Source organism: Hirundo rustica, chromosome Z, assembly GCF_015227805.2.
Source record: "Hirundo rustica isolate bHirRus1 chromosome Z, bHirRus1.pri.v3, whole genome shotgun sequence".
Lineage (NCBI taxonomy): Eukaryota > Metazoa > Chordata > Aves > Passeriformes > Hirundinidae > Hirundo > Hirundo rustica.
In genome coordinates, this window is record NC_053488.1 from 19,373,790 (window position 1) to 19,398,984 (window position 25,195).

The 25,195-nt window shown below is 44.2% G+C and overlaps 2 protein-coding genes across 4 annotated transcripts in view; one reads left to right on the top strand and one right to left on the bottom strand.

Moving 5' to 3' along the window:
* Nucleotides 1-1,596: 1,596 nt before the first annotated feature.
* On the bottom strand, nucleotides 1,597-4,431 carry RXFP3 (relaxin family peptide receptor 3). Its single transcript, XM_040091319.1, has one exon. The coding sequence runs from the start codon at nucleotides 4,382-4,384 to the stop codon at nucleotides 3,047-3,049; it is 1,338 nt and encodes a 445-aa protein (XP_039947253.1). The 5' UTR covers nucleotides 4,385-4,431; the 3' UTR covers nucleotides 1,597-3,046.
* A 14,242-nt stretch (nucleotides 4,432-18,673) lies between these two features.
* The window catches only part of ADAMTS12 (ADAM metallopeptidase with thrombospondin type 1 motif 12), a 155,680-nt gene continuing 149,158 nt past the window's right edge, over nucleotides 18,674-25,195 (top strand). For all 3 annotated transcript variants that reach the window (XM_058424212.1, XM_058424215.1, XM_058424213.1), the window contains exons 1-2: nucleotides 18,674-18,810; nucleotides 19,701-20,062. In XM_058424212.1, coding sequence (XP_058280195.1) covers nucleotides 19,901-20,062 — 162 coding nt within the window. In that variant the 5' untranslated portion in view covers nucleotides 18,674-18,810; nucleotides 19,701-19,900. The remainder of the gene's footprint in view (nucleotides 18,811-19,700; nucleotides 20,063-25,195) is intronic.

Here is a 25,195-nt window from a genome sequence, read left to right on the forward strand (position 1 = left end):
TGTGATATTCCCTGTGTCCTTAATTTAGATACTTTCTCCTGGCCTACAGAAACACAATTAATCTCTCACTGAACTCTGGACTTAAGAGCTCATGGTATACTTTTCTCATACAACTGTGCAACTATCTTCACTCGCAAGATAGATATTAGGGTTTCTTGCAGAGCAGAAATGCAGTTTTTTGCAAATCCCTTAGCACGTTAAGCTGCTTTACCTGCAGGTCCAGAAAGACCTCAGATTCCTGGAACTTTAATTGAATCAGGATCTGGGAACAAGTTAACCACTGCTCTTGTGACTGGGAGACCTAGAACCCAGATCTCGCTCCAATTTCTGTTTTGTATTTGCAGTGAAAAAAATCTCTCTACAATTCCTCTTTGGAAAGCAGAGCCTAACCACTGTGCTGCCAAGCAGAGTTTGAGGGCTTTTGCTGCCCTTATGATCCAGCAACAGCGAGCAGCTCAGGCAACAGGGAACTGTTTCAACCCAGAGAATATGAACACACTCACAACGTGGCCCAGAGATTCAACCATTCCCCTGGGATGCGGGAAAGAAGCTGAATCTCTCAAGCTACTGTAGGGGATAGCTGTGCCCACTAATTTAGCATTTTACAAGGGAAGGGGAAGGAGCATAATCCACACATACATTGAAGCTGGGACAGAAGCAGCACATCCAGGCACAGATTCAAAGGGATGGGGGAATGAGTTGAGTTCACAGCCACTTCTGACTTAGTGTGGCCTGGCACAGGGCCTTCCGTGTTGGGATGCAGAGTTGTCTCCCTCACAGGATACACACTGTGTCCAGTCCCGACAGAGATATCCCCATAAAGCACAGAAATAAGTGCTACAGAATTAAGCAGATTTAGGCATGCTCAGGGACAGATTTCTAGGCACAAAAATTTTACTAGAAATAACTTAAATACCTACAGACTTCACTGGCCAACCAAGTCAGGATTTAGGAGGCTAGAGAGGCAGTTGTACAGTGTTTAGATGCTCAAGTTCTTCTGTGGATATGTCTGATTTCTTCAGTGTCTTTGCATCTGTGTAAGTATGCTCATCAGCTGCCTCATCACTTCTGCTGTTCTTCAAGCAACTTGTAAATCAGTATCTTCCCTGTTAGCAAATGTCCAAAGCTGGGGAAGTCTCTTCTGCCTTGGGAAAAAAAAAAAGATAACTTCTCCTTGCAAGTAGCAGAACCAGCTGCTTTCAGACCAAACACGAATTTTACAACAGGCGTTACCAACACGTACAGTACACCTAACAGAGTCTGAAAAGTAATTGTCACTATGGCGTTGCAGTTTTCTCTGGACAGAAATAGCAAGTTTGCTCCATGTCAGTACTTAGAGGTGACAAACAACTCTCTGCATAAACGCCTTTTTAGCAGAATCAGGCAGATGTTGGAGTTAGACTGCAAGGAAAGGGATTGGAAATAGAAAACAGTTTTGAAAATTGTATTTAAATAATCATCTCATATGCAGTACTAGGGATTAATGAACTTGTGTTCTGAAAATAAAACCAGAAATGTGGCATTTTTTATCATTTGTTTCAAATTATCATTTGAAACAAATACTTCGATATTTTGATTTTAATTTTTTTCCTCATAATTAAAAAAATATTTTAAGTAGATATATTTCCTTATCATAAAAACTTTCACAGCTTAAAAATGCACTTTTTTCATCCCCCTAAAAGTTCTGTTCAGATAAGCCTCAAATTATTTCCCAGGCATTTCTGTGGCACAGAGGCTGGTAAAGGCCAATCCCTGACATTCTCTAGGCTACCTAAGCACTGTAGGTCCTAGGGCTGCTCAGACTAGAGGAAGTGAACTGAACTTCACTGAAACACTGGCAAGAGTCAGTGCAAACCCTCAGGAGAACTGAAGCCTTTGTGCTTGGTCTTAAGTGAACCCAGGAATATCCCAGAGCAAGTGATTTGAAGTGGCTAGGATTGTTTCTTTATTTCCCCTTGTATTTTCAGGTTGTTTTGGTGTTTTCTTTGTTGTTGTTGGTTTTTGTTTGTTTGCTTTTTAAATCTTTTTTACAGTTGTGCTGATTTCCTGAAGTAAAATATGAACAGTCTGAAGTGCAGCCAAATTTAAGCCTGCAACCTCAGTGCCCTGGGAGAGATGCTGTCTTGCTACACATGGTCTGGGGCTGCGAGGTTTCCCTTCCCCTCAGTGGTCTGGAGAGAGGCTGGGGAACAGTATTAGGGGGGCTCACACCCTCCCTCCAAACCCAGGCGAAGGGATACCCCATGAAGCTGCACACTCTGTCCTTGGATTTCTCTTTGTCTGTCTGGGTTGCTTTATACCCTGGCAGCAGCTGAGAGGACGGGGGTAGCTAGAAAAGCAGATCCTGCACTGATCTGCAGGGGAGCACAGTGCTCCTTGCCCCCGCTCTTTCCTACATGCCTAAAAGAGGGGAAAGGCACCAAACCTGAAGAAGCAGGAGCTTTGTACCCACTTGTCCTGGCTGTTCCCCTCAGGGCAGGTATGAAATAGAAGAGGGGCTGTCTGATGCCCGTGCCCTCAGTGGAGCCCAGAGAGCAGCGGCCAGTCAGACCTGCACCGTTTGCAGGGTCCTGCAGCAGGGAGAACGCAGTTCAGCACCCTCTCCCTACCACAGGCAAACACACAGTGTGGGAGGGCTGCTTGCAACTCCAGCTTGAGGGGATGTGGTTGAGGCCTTCCAGCCTCAGTCCACCCCAGCTAGCTCCTCACCTCTTTGTGGTGCTTTGCACATCCTGCATCCTCCCTGGCTGGAGTCTCATCACCCTCAGTAGTTCTTGTTCCCCAGCACAGGTGCAAGAACTAAAAGGTATCTCAAAGAGACACCCCACCACTACCTACTCCTAGTCCTATTCTCCAGCTCAGGGTGCATCTTCCAGACAGCAACGTCCATCAAGTGTCTCTGAGGGCAGAAAAAACCGCAAAAGAGCATCTCTCACACAGAAGTTCTCCTTTACTTGTCCCTCCTCCCTCCCCTTGTCCTGACCAGGCATTCAATATCCCCAGGCCACATCTGGCACTGTCCCACCCCCCCGAGCTCCCTGCCATCTCAGCAGTGCTGCTCCATGGAGCTGGCAGGCAGCAGGTCGTATCGGCTGCTGTACATCACCACCCCGGGGGGGTAATAGGCCACCTCTGCCTGGACGGCTGCAGCACGGGGAGCAGCAGGGACAGGGTGGACAGGCATCACGGCATGCAGGGCCTGCTCCTCTTTCTCAGGCTTGGTGGTGTCAGTGAAAGGGCGCATGGTGGTGAGGGAAGGTGAGGTGATCCTCCAGAGGAGGCTCTTCAGTGCCTTGCGGAACTCCCTGCGCATGAGGCAGTAGAGGATGGGATTGAGGCAGCTGTTGGAGTGTGCCAGGCACACGGTGATGGGGAAGAGGTACACTTGGGAGACAAAGTACTCGTTACTGAAGTGCACCACGTTGAGTTTGATGAGTATCCCCCATGTTGTAAGTGCTTGGTTAGGCAGCCAGCACAAGAAGAAAGACAGCACCACGATGGACACTGACCTAGTCACTTTGGAGCGGCGCTTGATGCTGGGGCCGCTGCAGGTGCTGCCCACGTGCTTGTCACTGATGAAGCGCACCAGGAGCAAGTAGCAGAGACTAATGACGACCAGCGGCACCACGAAGCCCAGCAGCACCTTCTGGATGTGGTACAGACCCAGCCAGAACTGGGCATTGCTGCCTCGGCCCTCTGGGAACTTGACAAGACAGAGAACATCATCAAAGACAGTGGCAGTGGTGGAAAAGATGGCATGGGGCAGGGAAGCCAGGACAGCTGACAGCCAGATGAGTGCACAAAGCCACTTGGCAGAGCAGCAGCCACCCAGTGGGTCTCCTCGACGCTGATTCTTCAAGGCTGAAGCCACAGAGCGGTATCGAGCCACACTCATGGCAGTAAGAAAGAATACACTGGCGTACATATTCATTGCTGTCACATAGGAGACGATCTTACACATGGCCTTGCCGAAGAGCCAGTTGAAGTCCAGCGCGTTCTCCACCGCCCAGAATGGCAAGGTCAGCACAAACTGGAAGTCAGTCACTGCCAGGCTGGTCACAAAGAGGTTGATGGAGGACTTCCTCCAGCCTTGCTTGCTTTTCATCAGGTAGAGCACCAGTAGGTTGCCCACCAGTCCCAGGGCACACACCACGGAGTACACCAGCGAGATGACAATCCGCACTACATCAGAACTGTCCCCTTGCATCCCGTCAGCTCGCTCCAGGTTGATGGTCTTCAAGAACTGCAGGAAGGACACGTTGCTCCCGTTATCCATCTGAGCGCTCTCCACGAAACCCAGCGGCGTGTCCCAGGACTCCCTCTCCGCGCCTTCCTTTATGCCAGCGGCCGGCGAGCAGGCACCGCGCTCGCAGGGCTCACCCATCCCATGCTAGGGTGGGAGACGGGTGCGCGGGAGCTGTTCCCCCGGAGGCTGACCGGCGGCGCCGAGCGGGCTGCGGGAGCGGCGGTGGGGTCCGGGGACGGCGCGGTGCCGGCCGTGCGGTGACAGAGCTGGCGCCGCCCGGCTCCGCGCCGCGCTTTTATCCGCGCCCGCGGGGCGGGGCATGCGCGATGGGCGCGGAGCTCTCCCGGGTGCTGAGCGCGCCCCCGCGCCCCGCCGCGCCCACGGCTGCTCCCGCGGATCGCCCCCGTCCCGTCCCGTCCCGTCCCGTCCCGTCCCGTCCCGTCCCGCACACCTGGCCGGGAACCGCGCGTGTGAATCCACCTGGTGTTCCCGCAGGTCCAGTGCGGCAAGCACCCGGCCAGAGACGATGCCCTCTCCCACCGCCCCGCTCCCGGTGTCATGCTCCCTCCCTCGGTATGATCCCCCATCTCCCGATGTGATCCCCACGCCCCCGATGTGATCTCCCCGATGTGATCCCCCAATCCCCATACAATTCCACTCTCCGATGTGCTTCCCGCGGATCAGTTCTCACAGAACCTTTCCCCCTCCTGCTTAGGGACAAGTTTTGGGGATGTCGCAGCTTCGCCGAGCCGCAGGGTGACCCGGAAACCACCCGCGCTTTCGCGCCTAAGAAACCTGGGCACGGAGCCGGACCGCGCTTTGCCCTCCCCTGAATGACCGCAATCCGGACAGGCACCCACGGACGCCTCTCCTGCTTTTGGGACTTCGGGAGACGGTGTCTCTCCTTCATTTTAAAGCGAACGGCAGGGACAACGAAGCTGCAAAGCCCGGCTATCGGTGCAGCACTTTGGCGAAGGCAAGAGCAGCGGCCGCCTCTTCCCCGGAGGCGGAGGGATCCCGCCCGCAGGGGGCCCCCCTGTCTTGAGCGGAGCCCGAAAAGCGCTTCCCCACCACGTTTGCCGCAGGAACAGAGAGCAACCGATGGGAATAGGAACTGAGGCTTTCCTTCTGTTCCGCTTTTAAATAAATCAAGATAACTGCGCATTCTGAAAACCAAATAGATTCTGAACACACCTAAGTAAAGCACTGTGAATCAGCCATCTGGGGGAGAGTTAACAAATATATTATTTCTCCATTGATTTATCTCACTGAACTTCCTGCAAAGACACAGTCGTGTTTGCTATTTGTTATCAGCAGTGCACTCAACACTTTGATTTGTATCTGCAGGAACCCTGTAAAAATATCAGCCAGATCACAGAATGGGAGTGTTAAAGGGGAACAACAGTAATTGGGAAGTTTTATACATAATTCATATTGCTTATAATAAAGGAGCAATTTACTGGAATTAGCAATGCTAGGCTGTGGGAAGGTTTAGACTGCAGATTACTTGTTATAATAAATAGATAAATAGCTTGGTACTAGAATGAGAAGGGAAAAAAAAAAAAAAAAAAAAAAAAAAAAAGGCCTTCAGAATGCTGACCCACATCAGGCCTCAAAAAATTTTTGAAAAAAATTTTTTCCTGTCATGGTTTAACCCCAGCCAGCAGCCAAGCTTCAAGCAGCCACTCGCTCACACCCCCACCAGCAGAACTGGGCAGAGAATTGGAAGGGTGAAAGCTGGAAAACTCATGGGTTGAGATAAAGACAGGGGAAGCAGGAGCCACACACTTAAGCAGAACAAAAAGAGGAGTTATTTGAGCCCTTTCCACAGGCAGGCAGGAGTTCAGCTATCTCCAGGAGAGCAGTTCCCATCACATCTAAGTGTCACTTGGGAAGACAAACATGCCCCTTTCCTCCTTCTTTCCTCCACTTTATGTCCTGAACATGATGTCACATGGTCTGGAACGTGCCTTTGGTCTGTTGGGGTCACCTCTCCCAGCTGTGTCTCCTTTCACTCCCAAGCTCTGCCAGCTTCCCTGCCAGCGTGGCAGTCTGAGAAGCAGAAGAGGCCTTGGCTCTGTGTAAGCTCTGCTCAGCAGTAACTAAAACATCTCTGTGTTCAGCACAAAGGCAAAACATAGCACCACACCAGCCACTTTGAAAAAATTAACTTCACCCCAAGCAAATCCAGCACATTTTCACAATTTTTCCAAATCATGGATTTTTTTCCTAGGTTTCCATAACTCTTAATCCCTGCCTAGGGTTGCATCTGGGTGGCATTTTCAATACACAGTATTAAATTGCATCTCTCCTCCTGCTGAATGGCAACTCTTTTTCAAATTGTTTCAACCACAGGAAATCATCTTTGCAGTGAAATTTAACAACCCCATTAGTTCCATCAGTGTTGCACAGTCAACTGTAAAACAGTACAAGCAGAAGAAAAAGACAATGATCCCTTAAAACCAGCAGTAGAACCATCATATAAACAAGCAACGTGAAAATGCTGAGTTTCAACCAGACCTGTAGAGGTTCTGTAAACAGTGCAAAGGGTGAGGTATTCCCCAGCCCACAGCAGCAATGACTGTCTCAGCACTAGAGTCAGGATTTACCCCAAACCAAGGTTAATAAAATATTTGAAATAAGCAAATTCTTGTTCAATTTTCCCTCTCCACTTAGTCTGGCTACTATTAGCCCCAAGAAAAAAAACAATCTGCAATTGAGTGGCTATGCAGACACTATGACAGATATAACTTGGTAAATTGTTAGTGAGATTGATAATGCCGGAGTGGATTTTTTGTAGATTGAATTCTGGCCTATTCTCATTACATTGCTTCAATATAATCTTCTTCACACCCAATTTTAAATATATCACTGGATAACTTGCAGTAAATATGTCATGCATAGAATAATTTCTTCTTCCTTTTCTTCTGTTTGGCACATCTTGTTGATATATTGCTGATATATTGCTGTTGATATATTACTGAACAGTAATAATGATTCAGAAAGGGGAAGAAGAGGGAATTAATGTCCATCTTTATACTGCTTTCTCTGTTAGTCACCCAGAGAAAGCAATGGAGTGTGAACTGAAGTACCCCCTGGGAACACTGCTATGGATTTTGAACTCAGGTCTGCAAGTGTGAAATGATTGTCCAAGGTTTTTGCTCATGTTTTGATCACCAGAAAAATTCCTTTTTAGTCTAGGGTGGTTTTTCTTTTTTTCATTCCTCATTTCAGAGAAACTTTAGAGGCAGGTAAGGGAACTTGCAACACTCAGATGAATAATAAAAGAAATATTTGCTGAATAATTTATTTAAGACACTGCCAGAACACTGCCATAGCTGAAAAAAGTGTTAAAAAAGCCATCAGCTACTTTCAAAAAGTATTGCAAAACTCATCAGATACAGTCACAAGGGTTATTGGTTTGGAAGACGTTGTCTGTTTGTTCCCTGTTCATTCCACCCATGCTGCCAAAGCTGTGTTGCTAACATGCAACTTTCCAGAGTCTCCTTCCTATCCAACTGTCAGCATAATTGGTCTTACTTTCTCAAACTTTCTGAAAACTCTAATAAACTTGGCAGGTAGAGGCTTCCATGATGCACTCTGGCGATAACTGGTGGAAAACTGGCTGATCTGTGTATTCTGTTAGTCTCAAACAAATCAGGCAGAGACTTTTTTTGCATATATATGGTACCATGTTAAAATAATCCGTGGGGCTGAGATTGCTGGTTTGCCTGCAGGCAGCATCTATCAGTAGACTTGAAAAGGTTTTCACTCATTCAGACCACCAACAGAAACTGCCCATTGGTTTGGAACATATTGCCTCAGTGTCCTGCAGTTTCTCAAACAGGATTAAAAAAATGTTTTAGTTAAATATGCCAAGTAAACATTTTCTGAAAATGGTAATTTTTTCTACAATTTACCCCAAAGAATTCCTATAATTTTTCACTCCCTTTATAGACCTCATACACAAACAAAAGATTTTTTATAATTACAACAGTGACCGAACCAGCTGTATGCTCCTCTGAAATATTTTGGCAAGGGAGATGGTGTTCTGTTTTCAATATGAAAGGCATTTTTGTAGCTTAAAGCAGTTTTTTAAAATATTGAATGTATCAATAAATACAGAAACATAGGACTATTTCTCAGGATATTTTTTGTAGCAGTAAGAAATTTTAATTTTTCTCTTCTTTTTTTGTATTTGACACACTGAAGCAAAAAGTAGTAATAATAAACCTCTAGAAAGCTCTTTATTAAAAAGATTTACTGGTGTGTGTGGCTTAAATGTGCTTTACATTACTTAAATGTTGTATTCTTGCACCTGAGTTCTGTTTTATGAATAATGCTTTTTATGGAATCTTCTCTCAAGCAAAATTCTGGATCAGGAGAAGGAAATGAGAAAACAGGAAAGGAATATTTCATATTTGTTTAGTTTTTCAGTTCTAATTTCTGGAACCCAATATGGTCTTGCTTTGGTTTTTCATGAGCTCAGGGCTATGTTCTCATCCTTCTGACCAAATTTGGACAGTAACTGTTAACAGTTACATATTCAACTGGATTTTACAGCTCTACCTTCTCCATCCTGACAGTGAGCTTGGTGTGACTTGATATGTGTCCACCATGGGAAAATTTTCATGGCAATTCTTCTCTTGAAAGTGTAGTAGGAAATGGATAAAAGCTTTCATTATAAAATCTCAGATAACACAATGGTCATACTACAATTAATGGACCACAGACATATCCTCCAGAAAGTGTTATTTGGACACAGAAACAGGTTTTAATAAAAACAACAACAACAACAAAAAAACAAACCTAAATACCCCAAAACCAAACAAATGACCACCCAAAAACTTTAATTATGTTCATCATCCTCTCGTCACTTGCATTCTAGGTAGACTACTGAGAACATATTTTTCGGGCACTACATTTCATAAAAAGATAATTCAAAGTGACTGGTTGTTCCAGAAACATGCTTTTATTTGGTTAATATGGACAGTATGACCAATGACCTTATAAACTCACATAGTGCAAGCATGAAATTATAATTCTGTGAATTAGCTCACCAGTTATAAAAAAACAATCCATGTTTGAAGACTGACTAGAAATCTGAGTGTGAGCATACAAAAAAACTTTATGTTAAAGAATCACTGACTACTTTAGAGTTTGCTTCATTCTCTTACTGAAATGTGCCCACAGACATATCAGAAATGGAATGTCCGTGAATATATACATATTTTTGCAGGAGTAACTTATGAAGTTCCAAAGCTTTGTAAAGACTATAATGAAATGGAAGCTGAGAGATTCAACAGTGTCTCTGGCTCAATTACCAATAGTTAGCTGTCTTGAGAGGCTGCATCTCTAATAAGAAACAGGGAATAAGACTAAAGATTAAAAAAAGATACACAAAAAAAAAAAAAAAAAAAAGAAAAAAAAAAAAAGTACTCACAGATTTCTACATAAATCTGCCAGAGAAATAATACATCAACAGTGGCAATTACCCAGAAAATTCCACAGGGTCCTTGGGATTCAGAGTCATTCTTTCTCAGTTCATCTCCCTGACAATAGTCACAGTATCACAGAATCACAGAACAGTCTAAGCTCACCACACCATGTGAGATCCACGTTCTACCATTTCTAGTCCAAGCAAACTGTTAAGCTGCCTGGATAGTTAACAGTCAGTTCTGGGCAGTGTTTCACCTTGGATGTGACAGACAAGGATGTGTTACACTTCAGAGGTATCTCCCCTCCCTGTCAACTGCAGTACCACAGCAAGTGTGTATGATATACTTTTATTTCTTTAAAATTTGCACAGGCGACTCTCATTCCTAGTAAAGCGAAATTTCCTGACTGTCTTCACATGAACTTCATGTTGTAGCAACTTCTCTATGCCAAATCATATTATTTGTGTTTTAGTTCCTCACTGCTCAGAACCTCTGCTTCTCTGTCTGTCTGCAAATATTTCTACATATGTATAAATTGAAATACATTAGTTTCTTTTATGGCTGTCCTGGAAGTCTATTTAAATTTAAAAGAGTCCAGTATTTTTTCTGGTTTGTCAGTCCAGGAGTCATTGTGTCTCTTAATTGTGACCTTTCAATAAATGTACAGGCTTTTCTGTGTGGAGCTGCACTTAGTGAATTGCAGTAACTTTGCTGCCACAAGAACACAGCTGATGTGGTGCTATATTCTTTTTTCTTTTTATAACTGAAGTTGAGCCAGATAAAAACCCCCTCAATTTCTTTTAAAAAAAGATTCCAAAACCTCAGGTTATGCCTCTTTGGAACAAGAAATTACTGGGAAGACACAGTGCCATGTTCACTTAAAATAGCTGGCCTCAGCACGTACTCACATCAGGAGAGTGCTTTCTACTTGTGCCATTGCTTCACTGTTTTTAGCTGGAATAGACGTAGTTTTCTCCTTAGTAGCTGGTACAGTGCTGTGTTTTGGACACTGTTTCAGCTGCAGCCACAGCATCCCTGAAGCAGGAACCCTACTGTCCCCCAGGGTATTTTCTGACACTACACCCAGTGAATCATTTTTTCTGTGTATGTGCAGGCTGGCACAAAGCCCAGGGAGTTATAGATGTCTCAGACCAGATTCCCACAGCTCTCTTTCTCCACTCTGTATGACTTTTCGATCTGCAAATTTTTGTCATTAAAAAAAAAAAAAAATCAAATCAAAACAAAACTCATTCCCACAAACTCTCTTGCATTCCTAAAGCTTTTAGTTCTCCATTACTTCCAGGGCTGGAGAGAATTACAGGCAACAGGAATTAAGTTTTCCTGCTGAGGAAGAAACCAACATGGAATCCGCATGAAATTCTAGTTGTGTCCCATCAGATTCACCTACCAGTGAACACCTTCCTAAAGAGAACACTGAAAATGGAAGCAAACAGTTAAATGTCTCTCACAGAAGGGTTATTTTTCTGATGGCCTTCAAGAAGTATGTTAAACCAGTACTTTGTAAACATATGCCCACCCATTGAACTGTCATACGGTCTTTCTATTGATCCTTCACTGCCTGTTCTCATTTTACGGTCTTTTTCCTTTTTATATAATTTGGTGTAGATACTTTCTTATTCACCAACTTAATTATTTTAAAATATTAATGGCAAACCGTGTGGCTTTTTCTGTGCAACAACTGTCAGGTGTTCTTTAGATGCTAAATATTATATATATATTATCAGTTTCAGGTTATGCTTAGCTTTAAATTAATTTCAGTTAAATTAAAATTTAACTGAGCTAAGCTGGCTATAACACCCGGTCTCACAAAACAGCATAGTGGCCACTGTGTGATTAGACTAAGAATCCTAATGGCAAGAGCACCAAGAAACTTGTCACTGTAACAGATGAGATAGTATTATTCCTGTGCAGAATATATGGACAGACATATTGAAATAAATACCTTGCAATTAACAAATCTTCTCTTGGCAAGTGCTGTTGGATATCAAATATTCCAAGTCTTTTGCTTGGTCTGTGTCCTACCATTATCTAGAGGAGAGGTCATGATGATTTCTAAATCAATTATCATTCTTATAAATATGGTCTGTCCCCAGAGTTACCTGTCTGAGTCCTGGCGGAAGCCACATTTTTTTCTGATGTAGAAAACCTTGGAGCTTTAACTCTTTTGTGCACTTTTATGCTCTGGACTCTGGAGTTCACAGTTCTTACAACTAAGGCAGTTGAATTGTGGCAGCCATTCATCTTGGGAAAACTGAGAAGGGAAACAAGCATAATTAAGCACAGATTGCTACGAAAGTATACAAGAAGTCCATGGTGGAGTCAACTTTAAGCAGGAGGCTATCAAAGCAGATGAGGAATCCAGCCCAGGTCCCAAGCACGGGATAGCACTGAAGTGTGCACCCACGTGTGGAGCCTTGGCCCGGCATAAACCACAGCAGATACCAGATGAGGAGACTCTTGGCAGAAAGCACATGGCATGCACTTAAAAATGTAGATGCCAAGGCTATTCAGGAACTTTCTATTCAAAGGGAGGACATTCAGAAGTAACCCCGATGTACCAACACGCTGCTAAAACACAGAACAATCTCGGCACCCTAAGGAGTCTTAAGCTGCATCAGGGAAGGTTTAGGCTGGACATTAGGAAGGATTTCTTCACCAGGAAGGATCATTAGACTTTGGCATGGGCTACCCGGGGAGGTGGTGAAGTCACCATCCCTGGAGACGTTTAAGGAAGCACTGGATATGGCTCTTAGTACCATGGTCTAGTTGACATTTTGATATTCAGTCACAGGCTGGACTCAATGATCGCAGAGGTTTTTTCCAACCTAACCGTTGACTCCGTGATTCTGTGAGGCAGCCTGGAAACTCGGCTATGGCTGCTGCGCCCTGAGGGGCCATGAGCTACAGGGTCAGCGGGGGAAACCCCGGCCATCCTCTCCCGCAGCTTCAGAAAGTGATGGAAAACGGGCCAAACTCCTGCGTACCTCGAACACTTTCTCCCGCGGCTGGGGAACCTCTGCCAGGGCGGGTGCGGGGCTGCGAGACGCCCTTGCTCCGGCCCCTCAGCGGAGACCACCGGCGTGAGACCAGGGAGGGGATGCTGCCGGGGCGAACGCCCCACTTCGGCCGCGGTGGAGGGCGGAGAGGAGCGGCAGCCCCTGTTGGCGGCCTCGCCTCTCCTCCCTCCCCGCCGCCCCGGCCCGGTTCGTCCCGCCGCGTTAACCCCGGCGGCTCCGAGGCGGGGGCTTCCCGGGAGCTGCTCCCTCCCCACAGCCCTCCTTCCTCCGCCGGCAGAAACCAGACACCGGGACGGCCCCGCGCAGCCCTTGTGCGGAGCGGCGCCTGTGTCCGGCGGCGCCGGGAGCGGCCCGGCCATGCCGCGGCCCCGATAGGCGCCCCGCTCGCCGCTGCCCGCCCGCACCATGCCATGTGTCCCGCGGAGCCGGGCGGCACGCATGGTCTGCCTCTGGCTCCTCGTCCTCCACGCCCAAGCGCCCTGCCTGGGCAGGGCCCCGCCGGCCGGCAGCTCCCCGTTCCCCGACGGCGGGCAAGGTCAGTGGCGGCGGGCGGGACGGGACGCGGCGGGGAGCGGGTCCTGCCGAGGGTGCGCTGCCAGCCGGAGCAGCGCGGCTCCGGGGCGCTGCTCGGGCGGGAGCGGCGGGCGGCCGGGCCGTGTCGGCCCCCCGGGCTGCCCGGGCGCCCTCCCAGCGCTGCCGGGACACGCCGCCCGGCGCTCGGGACACGGCGCTCTGGTTGCGGCTCCGGGGCAGTGATCGAGTTTGGCCGTGTAGAGGTGAAGGTGTTGCTAAACCTTGCCCTTTGCAGATCCTCCTCGTTTAGAGGCAACTCTCTAAATGCGAGAATAGTTTCGTGCTACTAAAGCGAAGAGGTTTACTGTCCTGAATATTTATTTTTTTTTTAAACAAGAGATCGCTTCTGTACCAAAGCAGCAGGCGCCGCAGAACGATTGGTGTTATCAGGGTGCAACGCCCCCTGTGAGTTTCTCACATTCAGTGATTTCTTTCATTCAGGATGGTAAATTACAAGTCAGCCTTCATCCGCTGGAGGGGTTTCTGTGCTACCCTTACAGTTGGGCTACCCTTACAGTTGGGTTATTTTCTCCCTCTTTTGCTGTGGGGAGTGCAACGCAGGAATTTTATTTTTTTACTTTAGTTTTTGCCTGTTTAAGAAAAATCGTAGCTCCCAAGGGAGAAAAATTATGAGTAACTGGAAGACTCTGCATGGTGGTAGAAGACACAAAAGTATGTGAGGAAGTTTGCTTCCTGATGCGATCAACAGCTGCGGTGCTTTCAGGAGAGCTTGAACACAAAAGAGAAAATCTTCTGTACCCCTCCGAGAGTGTGGAAAGGAAAAGTGTTTAAATAAGTTGCCTGAAAAGTGTTTCAATTAGGTGCCTGAAAAGTGAATCTTCAAGTATCCTGAAGTTGGTTCCTGTTGGATTCATTGGAAGTGGATGCTAGCAATAATTACAGCCCTGTGACTCTACGTGAGGCAGAACAGGAATGGTTGTGTTAGCATGTAGTGGCTGTTTAATTGTCAGGCATTTGAAATGAAGGTAGAATTAATTAAACTTTCTAGGCATGGAAAACAGTCCTTTCCAAGAGTTTGCAAATAGCATTGAGTAAAGGGACAGTTAAAAATATGTGTAAAATTTTTTACAAAGGAAGGTTTCTTGCAGTGTGAAGTGTGGACTGAAATTTGTATGTGGTACAGCTGAAGTGTTCTGCTTTCTTTAGATCCGTAAGTGTGGTAGATGGGGCGGGTGGGGATGTCCTTGCTGAGTGCTGAAGGCCCGCTCTCTGCCACTGGGCTTTGGAGCTTGCAGTGCTTCCTGGAGATGATGCTTCCTCAAAGATGAGCCATGCTATTTCCTATCCCAGGGAATGGTTTGAAAAGAAGCCAGAGGGTCTGAGGGGCAGATGTACACAAACTAGAAGGATGGAGATGAAACAATGGCAAATGATGATATGTTACATTTTAAAGGAAATTTGTTGGGGAAGATGTTTGTTATGTATTTAAAGTAAATTGTGGTTTTCCTGTCATGTATGACAGATCATGAATGTTTTTCTCTTTATCCTAGTTTATTCACTTTGTGTACAGCCATTCTTAATAAGGCAGTTCTATGCCACATGTGACAGAATTGGATCCACAGAAGAGCAGAACACAGGGGAGTGGTTTTGAATATTATCAGATGTTTTCAGTGATGCGGAATTAGGAAGGTCTGCAGGGAGGATTTCTCTGACAACTTAAACAATACTTGGGCTCCACAAACAAGTGTGAAGGGCCTGGACATCGCCCGTTCTGTGTTCCCAGAGGGCCTGAGTAGACACTGTGACTGCAGAGCAAAGTCCTGACTCAAATGTGTGTTGCTCATTGCTGTGTTTCCATCCTGTTTGCAGCACCAATGCAAGCCAGCATGCCTGGGTGTAGTTCTGGAAAGACAAAACATTCTGTGGAGCTACGCAGCCACCTTTCCTGGCCTGTAAATCCTGAGCAGTGTCCACTTGACCGGCAAGACTCCCCTGGAGTGGGGAGTATGCTGGGTGTCCAAGAGGGAGGATGTGGCATGCCAGTGCCACAGCTTGCCAGTGGCATTCATTCTCTCCATTTATACTTGTTGCTGCAAAGTTGGGACTTTGCAATGGGAAAAATTCCCCCCAAAATGGCAACTTTTGGTGTTTTAATAGGAATTCATGTTACTATATGAAAATAGAGACATTTTGGTGTTGAAGGATTCAGCCCTTAATTTTGACCAGTCTGGGTTGCATGTATTTAGTTCTTCTTTCCTAGAAGGGCAGGAAGGGATTCACCAAAATTGTATCTTCTGACTTTGTTTTACTCCCTTCTTCAAGCAGAAACTATGCTCTCTTAGGCTTAGTGTGGATCTCACTAAATTTTTCTGCTATGGTTAGGATTGCCTTTTACCCAGTGGTTTAGGCAAAACTGTACTGATAGTGATTACTTGCAAGAAATACTGTTAGCCTCATCCTGTTAGACTTTTGTGTTGTAATCTTATTCCCTCTGGTCTTTTCAAGGCTTTTTAATAATTCATTTCTGCAGTTGTATTACAGTACATTATTATTGCAGCATAATTCCCCTCCCCAGTGACTAAACAAGTATTTAACGAGCGGGTGGAAGAAGTACAATTTTTCCATTTTGATAATCCAATGCTTCAGCATTATTTTCAATATTATTGATGCTGATAGTCTACTTTTCTTTAACCTCTATACACTAAATGCTGTGATGAAGTAAAAAACTTCCTTGCATAATGTTAAATCCAAAACAACAAGTCTTTGGTCTTGCATGGAGTTCAGCAGTTAAGCCACAACAAATTAGGTTCAAGACATCAGGCGGAGGCAAGTCTCACAGTGACAGCAAATGAGTAAGGTTTCCTTCAGGCATTTAATTTGATTATTTAATGAGTTTTGCTGAAACCATAGAAATGGGGGCCTGGTCTTGCAACATTCTGTGTTAGTTTGATTTTGCAAGCACAATATGGGATGTGGGACTTCCCAGAAGTCTCACAATTTAACATCTGCAGATAAGCTGTATTTTGGGGTGTTTCTTATCTCTTCTACCTGTTGGTTTTTTTTTTTTTTTTTTTTTTTTTTTTGTTTGTTTGTTTGTTTGTGTTTTTTTAATTTTTGTTTGTTTTGTTGTTGTTGTTGTTGTTGTTGTTTTTTCCTCCCCTGCTTCACTGTGGAGTGTGAGGAGGCAGCACCTTGGTTTAGCTTCAGCTGCTGAATTACCCGGCATCCAGCACCTTTAGTGCTGTTCACAGGCTGTGATAGCTGCAAGCATGAAGGTGTGCGCTGAGCGTGTCCGTCTCAGTCCTCTTATGCGGACAAGGGCAGATGTCTCCCAGAACACGTGGCAGGCAATAATTGTCCATATTGTCAGGACCTGGCTCTGTGAAGGCCCAAAACCCCACTGCTGTGGCTTGTCCTGCAAAGGCTCCAAGTCACTGCAGCCTGGTGGGAAGGCTTGTGTACAAAGAAATCTGTTGTGCAAGAGAATAAGCTTGCTTCTGAAATAAAGGTGCTGCTAAAACTAGGCCAGATTTCTGATGCAGTTGTATATGTGCTGGGAGTTTTGTGTGTTGTGTTTTGTTTTGCTTTCCTTTCCTTTGGAAGTGTCTCAGTGCACATGTCTCAAGGGTCCATGGCTGGAGGAAACTCAAGCAGCCACGTCTTAAACTGCAGCTAATGAGGACAGCTGAGATGTGTCCCTTCCAGAAGGGGATGAATCCAGACAGCTGTCTGCTTAGGCAGGATTTTTCCTCTGTGACTTTGAAGGTACAGGGTGTGGAGGGAGAAGTGCTTTTAAAAAGGTTCCCTAACCAGACCTAGTCTGGAAGCAGCTGGAACTGCTTTGTTAAGCAGCTTAGTTAATGAATGAGGTCTAATCACTTCATGTGTAAGTGGCTGGGACTTTGGGAATGAAGAGCAGCTCTGAGTGAAGAAGAACTGGATTAATGTGTGTCATCATAACTTCTTTTTAATTAAATATGTTCAGTCATTTCTTGGGTAGAATTAAAGTATGCTGGCAGATCTGGCCCTTAGGGTATGAGTTTTTATGGATTGTAGTTTTCATGGATTGGTGTTATTTGTGTGTGGCTTTTGTGTTTCACAGTAATTTTAAAACCCTAAAATTGGGTACAAATGCTGTTTCTTCTGAATCTTCTTCTTATGTATGCTTTCCATTGTAGCAGGGGATAACAATGTCAATAGTGCTCTCTTCCCCTGCTAGATTCTGACGAGTGATAAGATTTCCAATCTTACCTTGCTTGGAACTCCTTTTACAAAAGAGTATGATTACTTCATTCTCTTCAAACCCTTCTTTGAAATTCTGAAGCTGCAGCTGCAGCAGCTGCTAAAGCTGATTCCTTTGAGATGCTGTTACTACAAATAAGCCAGTTTCTGTTCTCTTCACCTTTGTTTGCAAGGCACAGTGCCCAACTTCAGCTGGTCAGTTTTTTGGTTGTGTGAAGATCACTCTGGAGTGCACCCCAGAGAGAATTGAATCAGACAACAGGACCCATTTCCAGAACAGCCTTATAAACACCTGGGCTAGAGAACATGGCACTGAATGGATATATCACATCCCTTATCATGCACCAGCTGCCGGGAAAGTTGAACGGTGCAGTGGACTACTTAAGACTACCCTGAAGGCACTTGGCGGGGGGACTTTCAAAAATTGGGAAGTGAATTGGGTAGCCAAGGCCACCTGGATGGTGAACACAAGAGCCTCCATCAATCGAGCTGGTCCTGCCCAGTCTGAACCCTTGCACACAGTGGATGGAGATAAAGCCCCTGTAGTACACAGTAAAGGTATTCTAGGAAAGACTGTTTGGATTAACACCATCTCGGGAAAAGGCAGACCCATCCGTGGGATTGTTTTTGCTCAAGGACCTGGTTCCACTTGGTGGGTAATGCAGAAAGATGGAGAACCCAGTTGTGTACCACAGGGGAACCTAATCCTAAGAGAGAACTGGGTGTAAGGGCTCATTGTGCATAATAGAGTTTATTGATTTAGGTATAATGCAGATGGTAATAGAATAGGGGGTGGATAATGTAGTGGATTATGTAACCTAGAAATGTGTATTCTATTTCATCTGTTGAAGGCTGTTTTTTTGGGAGATGTTTTGTCTTTCTCTTGCTCCTCCAGGGAGGAAGGAGGAGGATGCCTCCTAATAATGGCCCAGCCATTAAATCCAGGTGGGGCAGTGTTTCTCATCTCTTTCACCACCACTCCATCCTTCAGGGGGACATCTTCTGATAATGGGCCATTAGGGCCCACCAATGACATGACACATTCCATCATCCCATTGTGAGATGCTCCACCCAGTGGGGGAGGAGCCAGCTGTTCCTAGCTAGATAAAAACTGGGACCGAAGGACACAAGGGATCCTGTTTTTCCACTGGATCCTGGAGGAAGACTGGATCCATCTCACCAACACTGGACTTTATACAGGACCATCTCTACTCCATAGAACCACATCTGTTGCTCCAGGAGTAACTTATTGGAATAACTTATTACTCCAGGAGTTACTTATTTGGACTCCTTCCAACACCCTGACCAACAGGTTGCCAGGTCGTATCCCTAACTCTGTTTTTTCCAGGATCCTTGTTTGCTTCCTTGCTTGGCTTTTTTTTTTTTTTTTTTTTTTTTTTTTTTTTTTTTTTGGGTACTACTACATTTGTCTTTTCTTTTTTATTTTTAATATTCCTAGTAAAGAACTATTTCCCATATCTTTGCCTGAAAGCCCCTAATTGCAAAATTACAGTAATTTGGAGGGAAGGGGGTTTACATTCTCCATTCCAAGGGAGACTCTAGCTTTCCTTGGCAGACAACTGTCTTTCAAAACCAAGACACCTTGCTTGGAGCCCCTTATACAAGAGAGTATGATTACTTCATTCTCTTCAAACCCTTCTTTGAAATTCTGAAGCTGCAGCTGCAGCAGCTGCTAAAGCTGATTCCTCTGAGATGCTGTTACTACAAATAATCAAGCCAATTTCTGTTCTCTTCACCTTTGTTTGCAAGGCACTGTGCCCAACTTCAGCTGGTCAGTTTTTTGGTTGTGTGAAAATCACTCCTTGACGGCCATTTCTTATGGCTCCAGCATGATATTCCTTGATCAGAGTATCATGTGCTGGAGACCTAGGGCATGGAGGGTTCCCAGCCCTTGTGGGATTGGGAAGGGGCGTGTGTGTGACAGTCAGTCTTTTATATGAATGGTGACAAAATATTTGAAAAGAAGAAAGTTTAGCTTCTAAACTGAGTGTTAAAATGGGAGAATAGAAAGCCCAAATGAGGAGTGTATTTTATGGCAGTCTGTGCACTGCCTGCCTTTGTGTCAGTAGGATGTTGTGGTGAATTGCTCTCACTTTCGATTTTTCCTTTAAATTACGTGAGATCTGAACAGGCTAGCACTCACTCTAGTTTTTTCTTTTTTTTCTTCTCCCTTTCTCTCAGAGCAATTTGTGAAGACAGTGCCAGAATACCATGTGGTACATCCAGCAAGAGTAGATGCAAGTGGGCATTTTCTTTCTTTTAATCTACACCATCACATCTCAAGCCCAAGGAAGAAGAGAGATCTTGGAAAAAGTGAAAATGTGGTATATTACAAAATTAATTATGAGGAGAAGGATCTGTTTTTTAACTTGACTGTCCACATGGGATTTCTTTCCCATAACTACGTAGTAGAAAGGAGACGTGGCAACCACACCAGAGCAAAGATTTCAACTCACTCAGGAATTCCTTGCCATTTCCTTGGCACAGTGTGGCAGCCTGGCTCTGGCAGTGGGACAGCAGCGATCAGCACTTGCAGTGGCCTGGTAAGTGGTGTGGCGTTTACTGTGGTTCTGGGCTATTTCTGGTGTCATTAGAGCTGAGCTGGTACAAATATGTCTGCTAAGAAACTGGATGAGCCAGTCTGATACCTTACTAACTCGGAAAGAAGGCTCAATTCTATGGATTTTTTTTTATTTTTTGAAGAATCAGAAAGTCAAAAGGGGATGCTGAGGCCCCCTGCTATTTACTTCTAGCTAGATTTTTTTTTTTTTTTATGATCTGGACTGAAGGTTTCTATCAGTCACACAGCTTGAAGCCATCCAAATATTGAGTCATTGCTTTGATTCTATTAGTAGCTGGGTTGTCTTTCCAATGCATCTGGATATGAGCTTCTGTTCTGTTTTTCTCTAAAAGGAGTGTAGCTCAAGGACACTGAAACTGTTCTGTGAATCACACCCATGGATGGTAGGTTGGGAAAATGCAATTGTTTCCTTATGAACTGCACGGCAGCTTCAAATATAAATGATAGGTTAGACGCAACCTTAACCAGAGGTTTTAATTCAAGCGTTAACCACTGCTAGGCATCTCTCAAGTCAAAGAGCACTTCTAAGGCTGGGGCTTGAAGTCTAATGTTTCTCAGTATCCTGTGGTTCACACTGGGACAAGGAGATGGAAACCTTTTTTCCCCATGCTTGTTGTTTTTAATCACAGCCATAGCTTAGGTTCCTTTTTGTGCTGGAGCAGGAGGCTGAGTGCCTTTCTGGAGGGGGAGAAGAAACAAACTGCCTGAGTGCAAAGGGGTTATAGGGCGATGTGTAAGCTGGCACATGTCATTTGTGAGAGGCAGAACCCAGAGGGTTCTGGAGTGTTCAGGCAGAGGTGATGGTGAAATGTGTGCAGCATGCGTGTGCTCACATGCTTTGATTCTGGAGTGGTGAATGACAGTATTTGAGAGCCTGTGAAGCAGGGAACTGATGCCTTTTGGCCAGCACATCTCAAGTTTGCAGCAGGCTGGGGACTGATGCTTCATTTCTGAGCCTGAACACCAGGGCGAGTAAAGTGTAACCTTTCCCTGCTAACCTGTCCCTATCAAAGTGTGTTCCTTGCTGTTGGGCTGTAGGAAGCTGTCAGAAACTGTGGAAAGAGTTCTGGCAGTGTGTGAGAAACAACATGAAGACAGCACTGGTATATATGAATTAGGAAACTCTGGAGTTTACAGAAGTGCTGATAACACATTTGGCATGTTTCCTAGAGAAACAAACCATTGCCTGAGGCCAGAAGTTTCAGTCCCACAGATATGAAGATCAGGGATTTTATTTTCTAAGTTACATTTCCAGTGGGGACCAACTTATCAGAATTTCCTCAAAACATGTTTTGGTCATACAGGGTCAGTAAGTAAAAGGAGATATGATAGTACAAGTAGTTCCTTTGGTTGTTTTGTTTTGTGCTTTACCAGAATGTCTTTATTATTTTCTTTAAGATGAGAGCTTGAAAATGAGGCGCTAGATCTTCGTTATTTCTTCGGAAGTATTTAGTCTGCAACAACAACTAAAAAAACCTCAATTTGTATTTTAAATCCAGCTTGGTAATATCCTTTGAAGTTATCCTTTCATTTGTGTTACAAACTTTTTGACTTTTATTTTCACTTGAAGGTGTTGAAAAAACCCTTTATCAGAAAAATCACGATTGTGATTTTTTGTTCCCATCCTGCCCCAAAATGAAATTTTGAAAATTTATAATCATAACTCATTGAATAAATGAGTTTTTCCTCTGGGTAAAAACATGATGGTTTTGATGTGATGAATTTTGAAGTCCAGAAGTTGCTGCTCTTGAAGAAGTTGCAGTAGGAGTTGGATCTGTATCTTGATTCCCCTGTGTGCCACAAGCTGGGGATAGGTGATTTCGCTTGCCTTTCCCACGGGAATTTTCCAAAAGATCTAGTGTTGTATGAAAACATCTATTGACGAATAATTTTGTGAGCTATGAGAAATTAAATCTGATTTTCATGATAAAAACCTAACATTTCTGAAACTTTTTTGTTTGTGGTTGTCTCCACGTTTCTGAACTCTAGTGTTGATTTATTTTCATCCTGGTGATCCCCAAATTTTTGCTCTTCAGCATCAAGTCTATTTCTGTTTTTTTTTCTTTCTGGGATGAGTTGTGTTTTTCTATCTTTTTCCATTTAGTCTTGTAAAGGAGGGGTGGAGAAGGCAGGAGAACTGAGAATAAGTAAACACCATGGAATTAGAGATCTTACTTTAGATACTGAAGTAACCAGTGGCATGAGGAGAAATGGATAGCTTGTTTACTGTCATAAAACTGATATGCTGAAGCCTCATAACCCAAGGGCTTGTGAAAACCAGTGTCTTCGCTTTCAAATACTGGGAGCAGGGATGTTAGTGATGCTCCTTCCCTGATATTGTTTTGTCTTGACACTTCTAGGTCATTATCAAATGAAAGCCTACCATGCTTTTGTTGCTGAGGCGTTTTCTAGTAAGCTCTGTGAAGCACCAGTTTACCTTGGTAATGAATGACAGGAAATTCAGTGATCCATAAACGTAAAAATTTTGGCTTTCTTAGTTACTGGAGCTGGTAAAAAGAATTATACTGGAAAATACTGATTTGATTAAATAAACATGTTTTATGGAATATCTTCTTGGTTGTCATTTTTAGTGTGTCAAAATTTCAAAAGTTTGCATTATTATTTGTAATTTTGGCCAAGTGAATTGCTTAAGAATATGTCCACCTCCATTTTACAAATGGTGGCCTGAACTGGAGCAAAATAAAATCCCAAAGATGTCTGTGTGAGGGGAATTCTCTTTCTGGAATGACTTCTTCTCATTTCTTCTGTTCAACTTCTGACAGTTTCCTGATTTCCAGGACAATAGTGGTGTATAAGAATCAAACAAAGATGTGCTGTAGGTTTGTGTTTGTCATAAAAATCACTCACATACTGCACTGAAAACATAGAAAATCTAGAAATGTATTTTCATCTCACTTTCATTTTCACTTTGAAATGTATTCCTGCTTCCCTTGGCGTTACACAGGTGTTGCTGATATATTTTTTATGTTCCCAAAATGGCCTGCAAGGGAGATAACAGAGTGATTGGTGTAAGATATAAGAATGGGTGGCACAGTCATTGTGTGGCATTTTTCTTTCTTTAAAAAAAAAGTAACTGTGTCTCTGTTTTCAGAAGTATACATAAAAAAAAAAAAAAATTCATAAAGGGATTTGGTCAGAGATAGACAAGAGGACACAGAAGATAATTAGCAGAGGAGGAAATAAGATTTCCAAATCCATTTTTCTCTTACACCTTGTGAAATCTTTCAGAGAAGACGTTTCCCTTTCATGCACGACCTTCTTAACAGGTTGAAGAACATGATGCTGTGATCTCTATCTCTTTCTCTCTGGGTCAGTTGTTTAGTAAGTCTTCTGTGCTTCTGAGCCTTTTTGAGTAATGCATTTGTTAACGTGGGGAGAGTGGGACAGATCTTGCAGTTTATTTTGGGTCACACATGGATAAGGAAATCCCGGAGGGGAATTCACTACTAGAACACAAGAAACATCAAATTGTGGCACTTGGAAGGGGAGCAGACATGAAATTACTTACATACAGGAAAAGTTCCAAAATGAAGTAAAAGGAGAAAATGACTAATTTTTATATGTTTGGGTGAAAGTAATGCTTGGATTGGCTGTCTTGGCAGACTATTTAGGGCACTCTTCTAAAAATGCTTTGAGTTTTCCCAGTGCCTTTCCACAGAAGGCTACAGGGAACTTTTCCAATACTAATGCCTTAATTGTCAGTTGTATGCTAGTCCTGAGAATCCCTTGTGTTGGAAGAGTGGTGTCAGCTTGTCCTCTCAGTAGGTCTGGGAGCGAGGAAAGTCCAGTGAAGTTGAATGAATAACCTAGGTTTATATGCACAGAGTCCTACAGAGCTGGGATGTGAGTTTTTCTGTGATAGTCCATCCTCTTCATTAGGAACAAGGCCTTCTTTTATCCGTCAATAACACAGACATTGTTTATAGTATTTTTAGATGACAGAGCATCATTAAGGCTTTGTTTCCTTGACACTTGTTTACAGAGAAGGGCTGTCAATCAACAGTTGTTTTTGGGGGGGGTGGTGCATTTATCTTCAAAGGCAATGCAAGCATTAACATGGAAAAGGGAAGAGAGTGGAAGGACATTAGTATGGAAATCTGTGCACATTCATCTGGTAAGCTCCCGGCCATACAGGGCCTGTGGGCAGATCCCACTTTGTCTCCAGCTGGTCAGTGGGTTGCCTCTGTCCTGGTGGGCATCACTGTTTTTAAGAAGTGCTAGGTGCCTTTGAAAAGATTTTTGAAAAGTTTCCCGCACCTACATTCCTTCCTCTGGGCCGAGCCACACTCAGGGCAGCTCTTTGTGGACCTTTAATTGGTGGCTGTATGACTGTCCATGTAGCAGCTGGTAGGAGATGCTCCAAGTGGGACCTCTCTGGGCAAATCTTTATCTATCCTGACACCTGTGACAAGTTTGTCACTGAAGTGGAATGGTTTCTGAATTCTGTTTGAATGTAATTGTTCTCTATTGCAGGGCATCACCATTGTATGAAGCCCAGAATGAGCTCTGTTACTCATACAGTTCAACCTGTCTCCTCAGTGTAGCATAAAATCTACTAGCAGAATTTTATCTTTTGCATACTTGCATCAGTTTGGGGGAATTCAGCATGACCTCTGTTCTCCTGCTACATGCCAATAAGCTTTTGTAGTTAGTGTAAGATGCTTTTTTTATGTTGACCCACATGTTGCTGTCTTATGATTGGTCCCAATTTGAACAGTTCTGTGCAGGTATCATAACAGTATTTTAGTGATAGTGGACCCTATGACAGGGGTCTAATACTGCTATTTAGACTTTCCTCTCCTATAGATGCAGAAAACATCCTTCAACATGTTGGACTTGGTGTTTTCCTTAGATGAGGTTTAAGAGTAAAATAATCTTCAAAACAGTTTTATAATTTTTGTTCTAAAGTAATAGAAGAACAAAATGTCTTGCTAAGCTTATAATACATGTTTTTATCTGCTTCTGTATCTCTGCAAAGCTAAAGTACTACACAATTCACTCCTAAACTCCAGAAAAATATCCCTGTCTTTTTATTCCCTTGTAGTACACAATGCAGTAGAATTTTTCCTCTTCC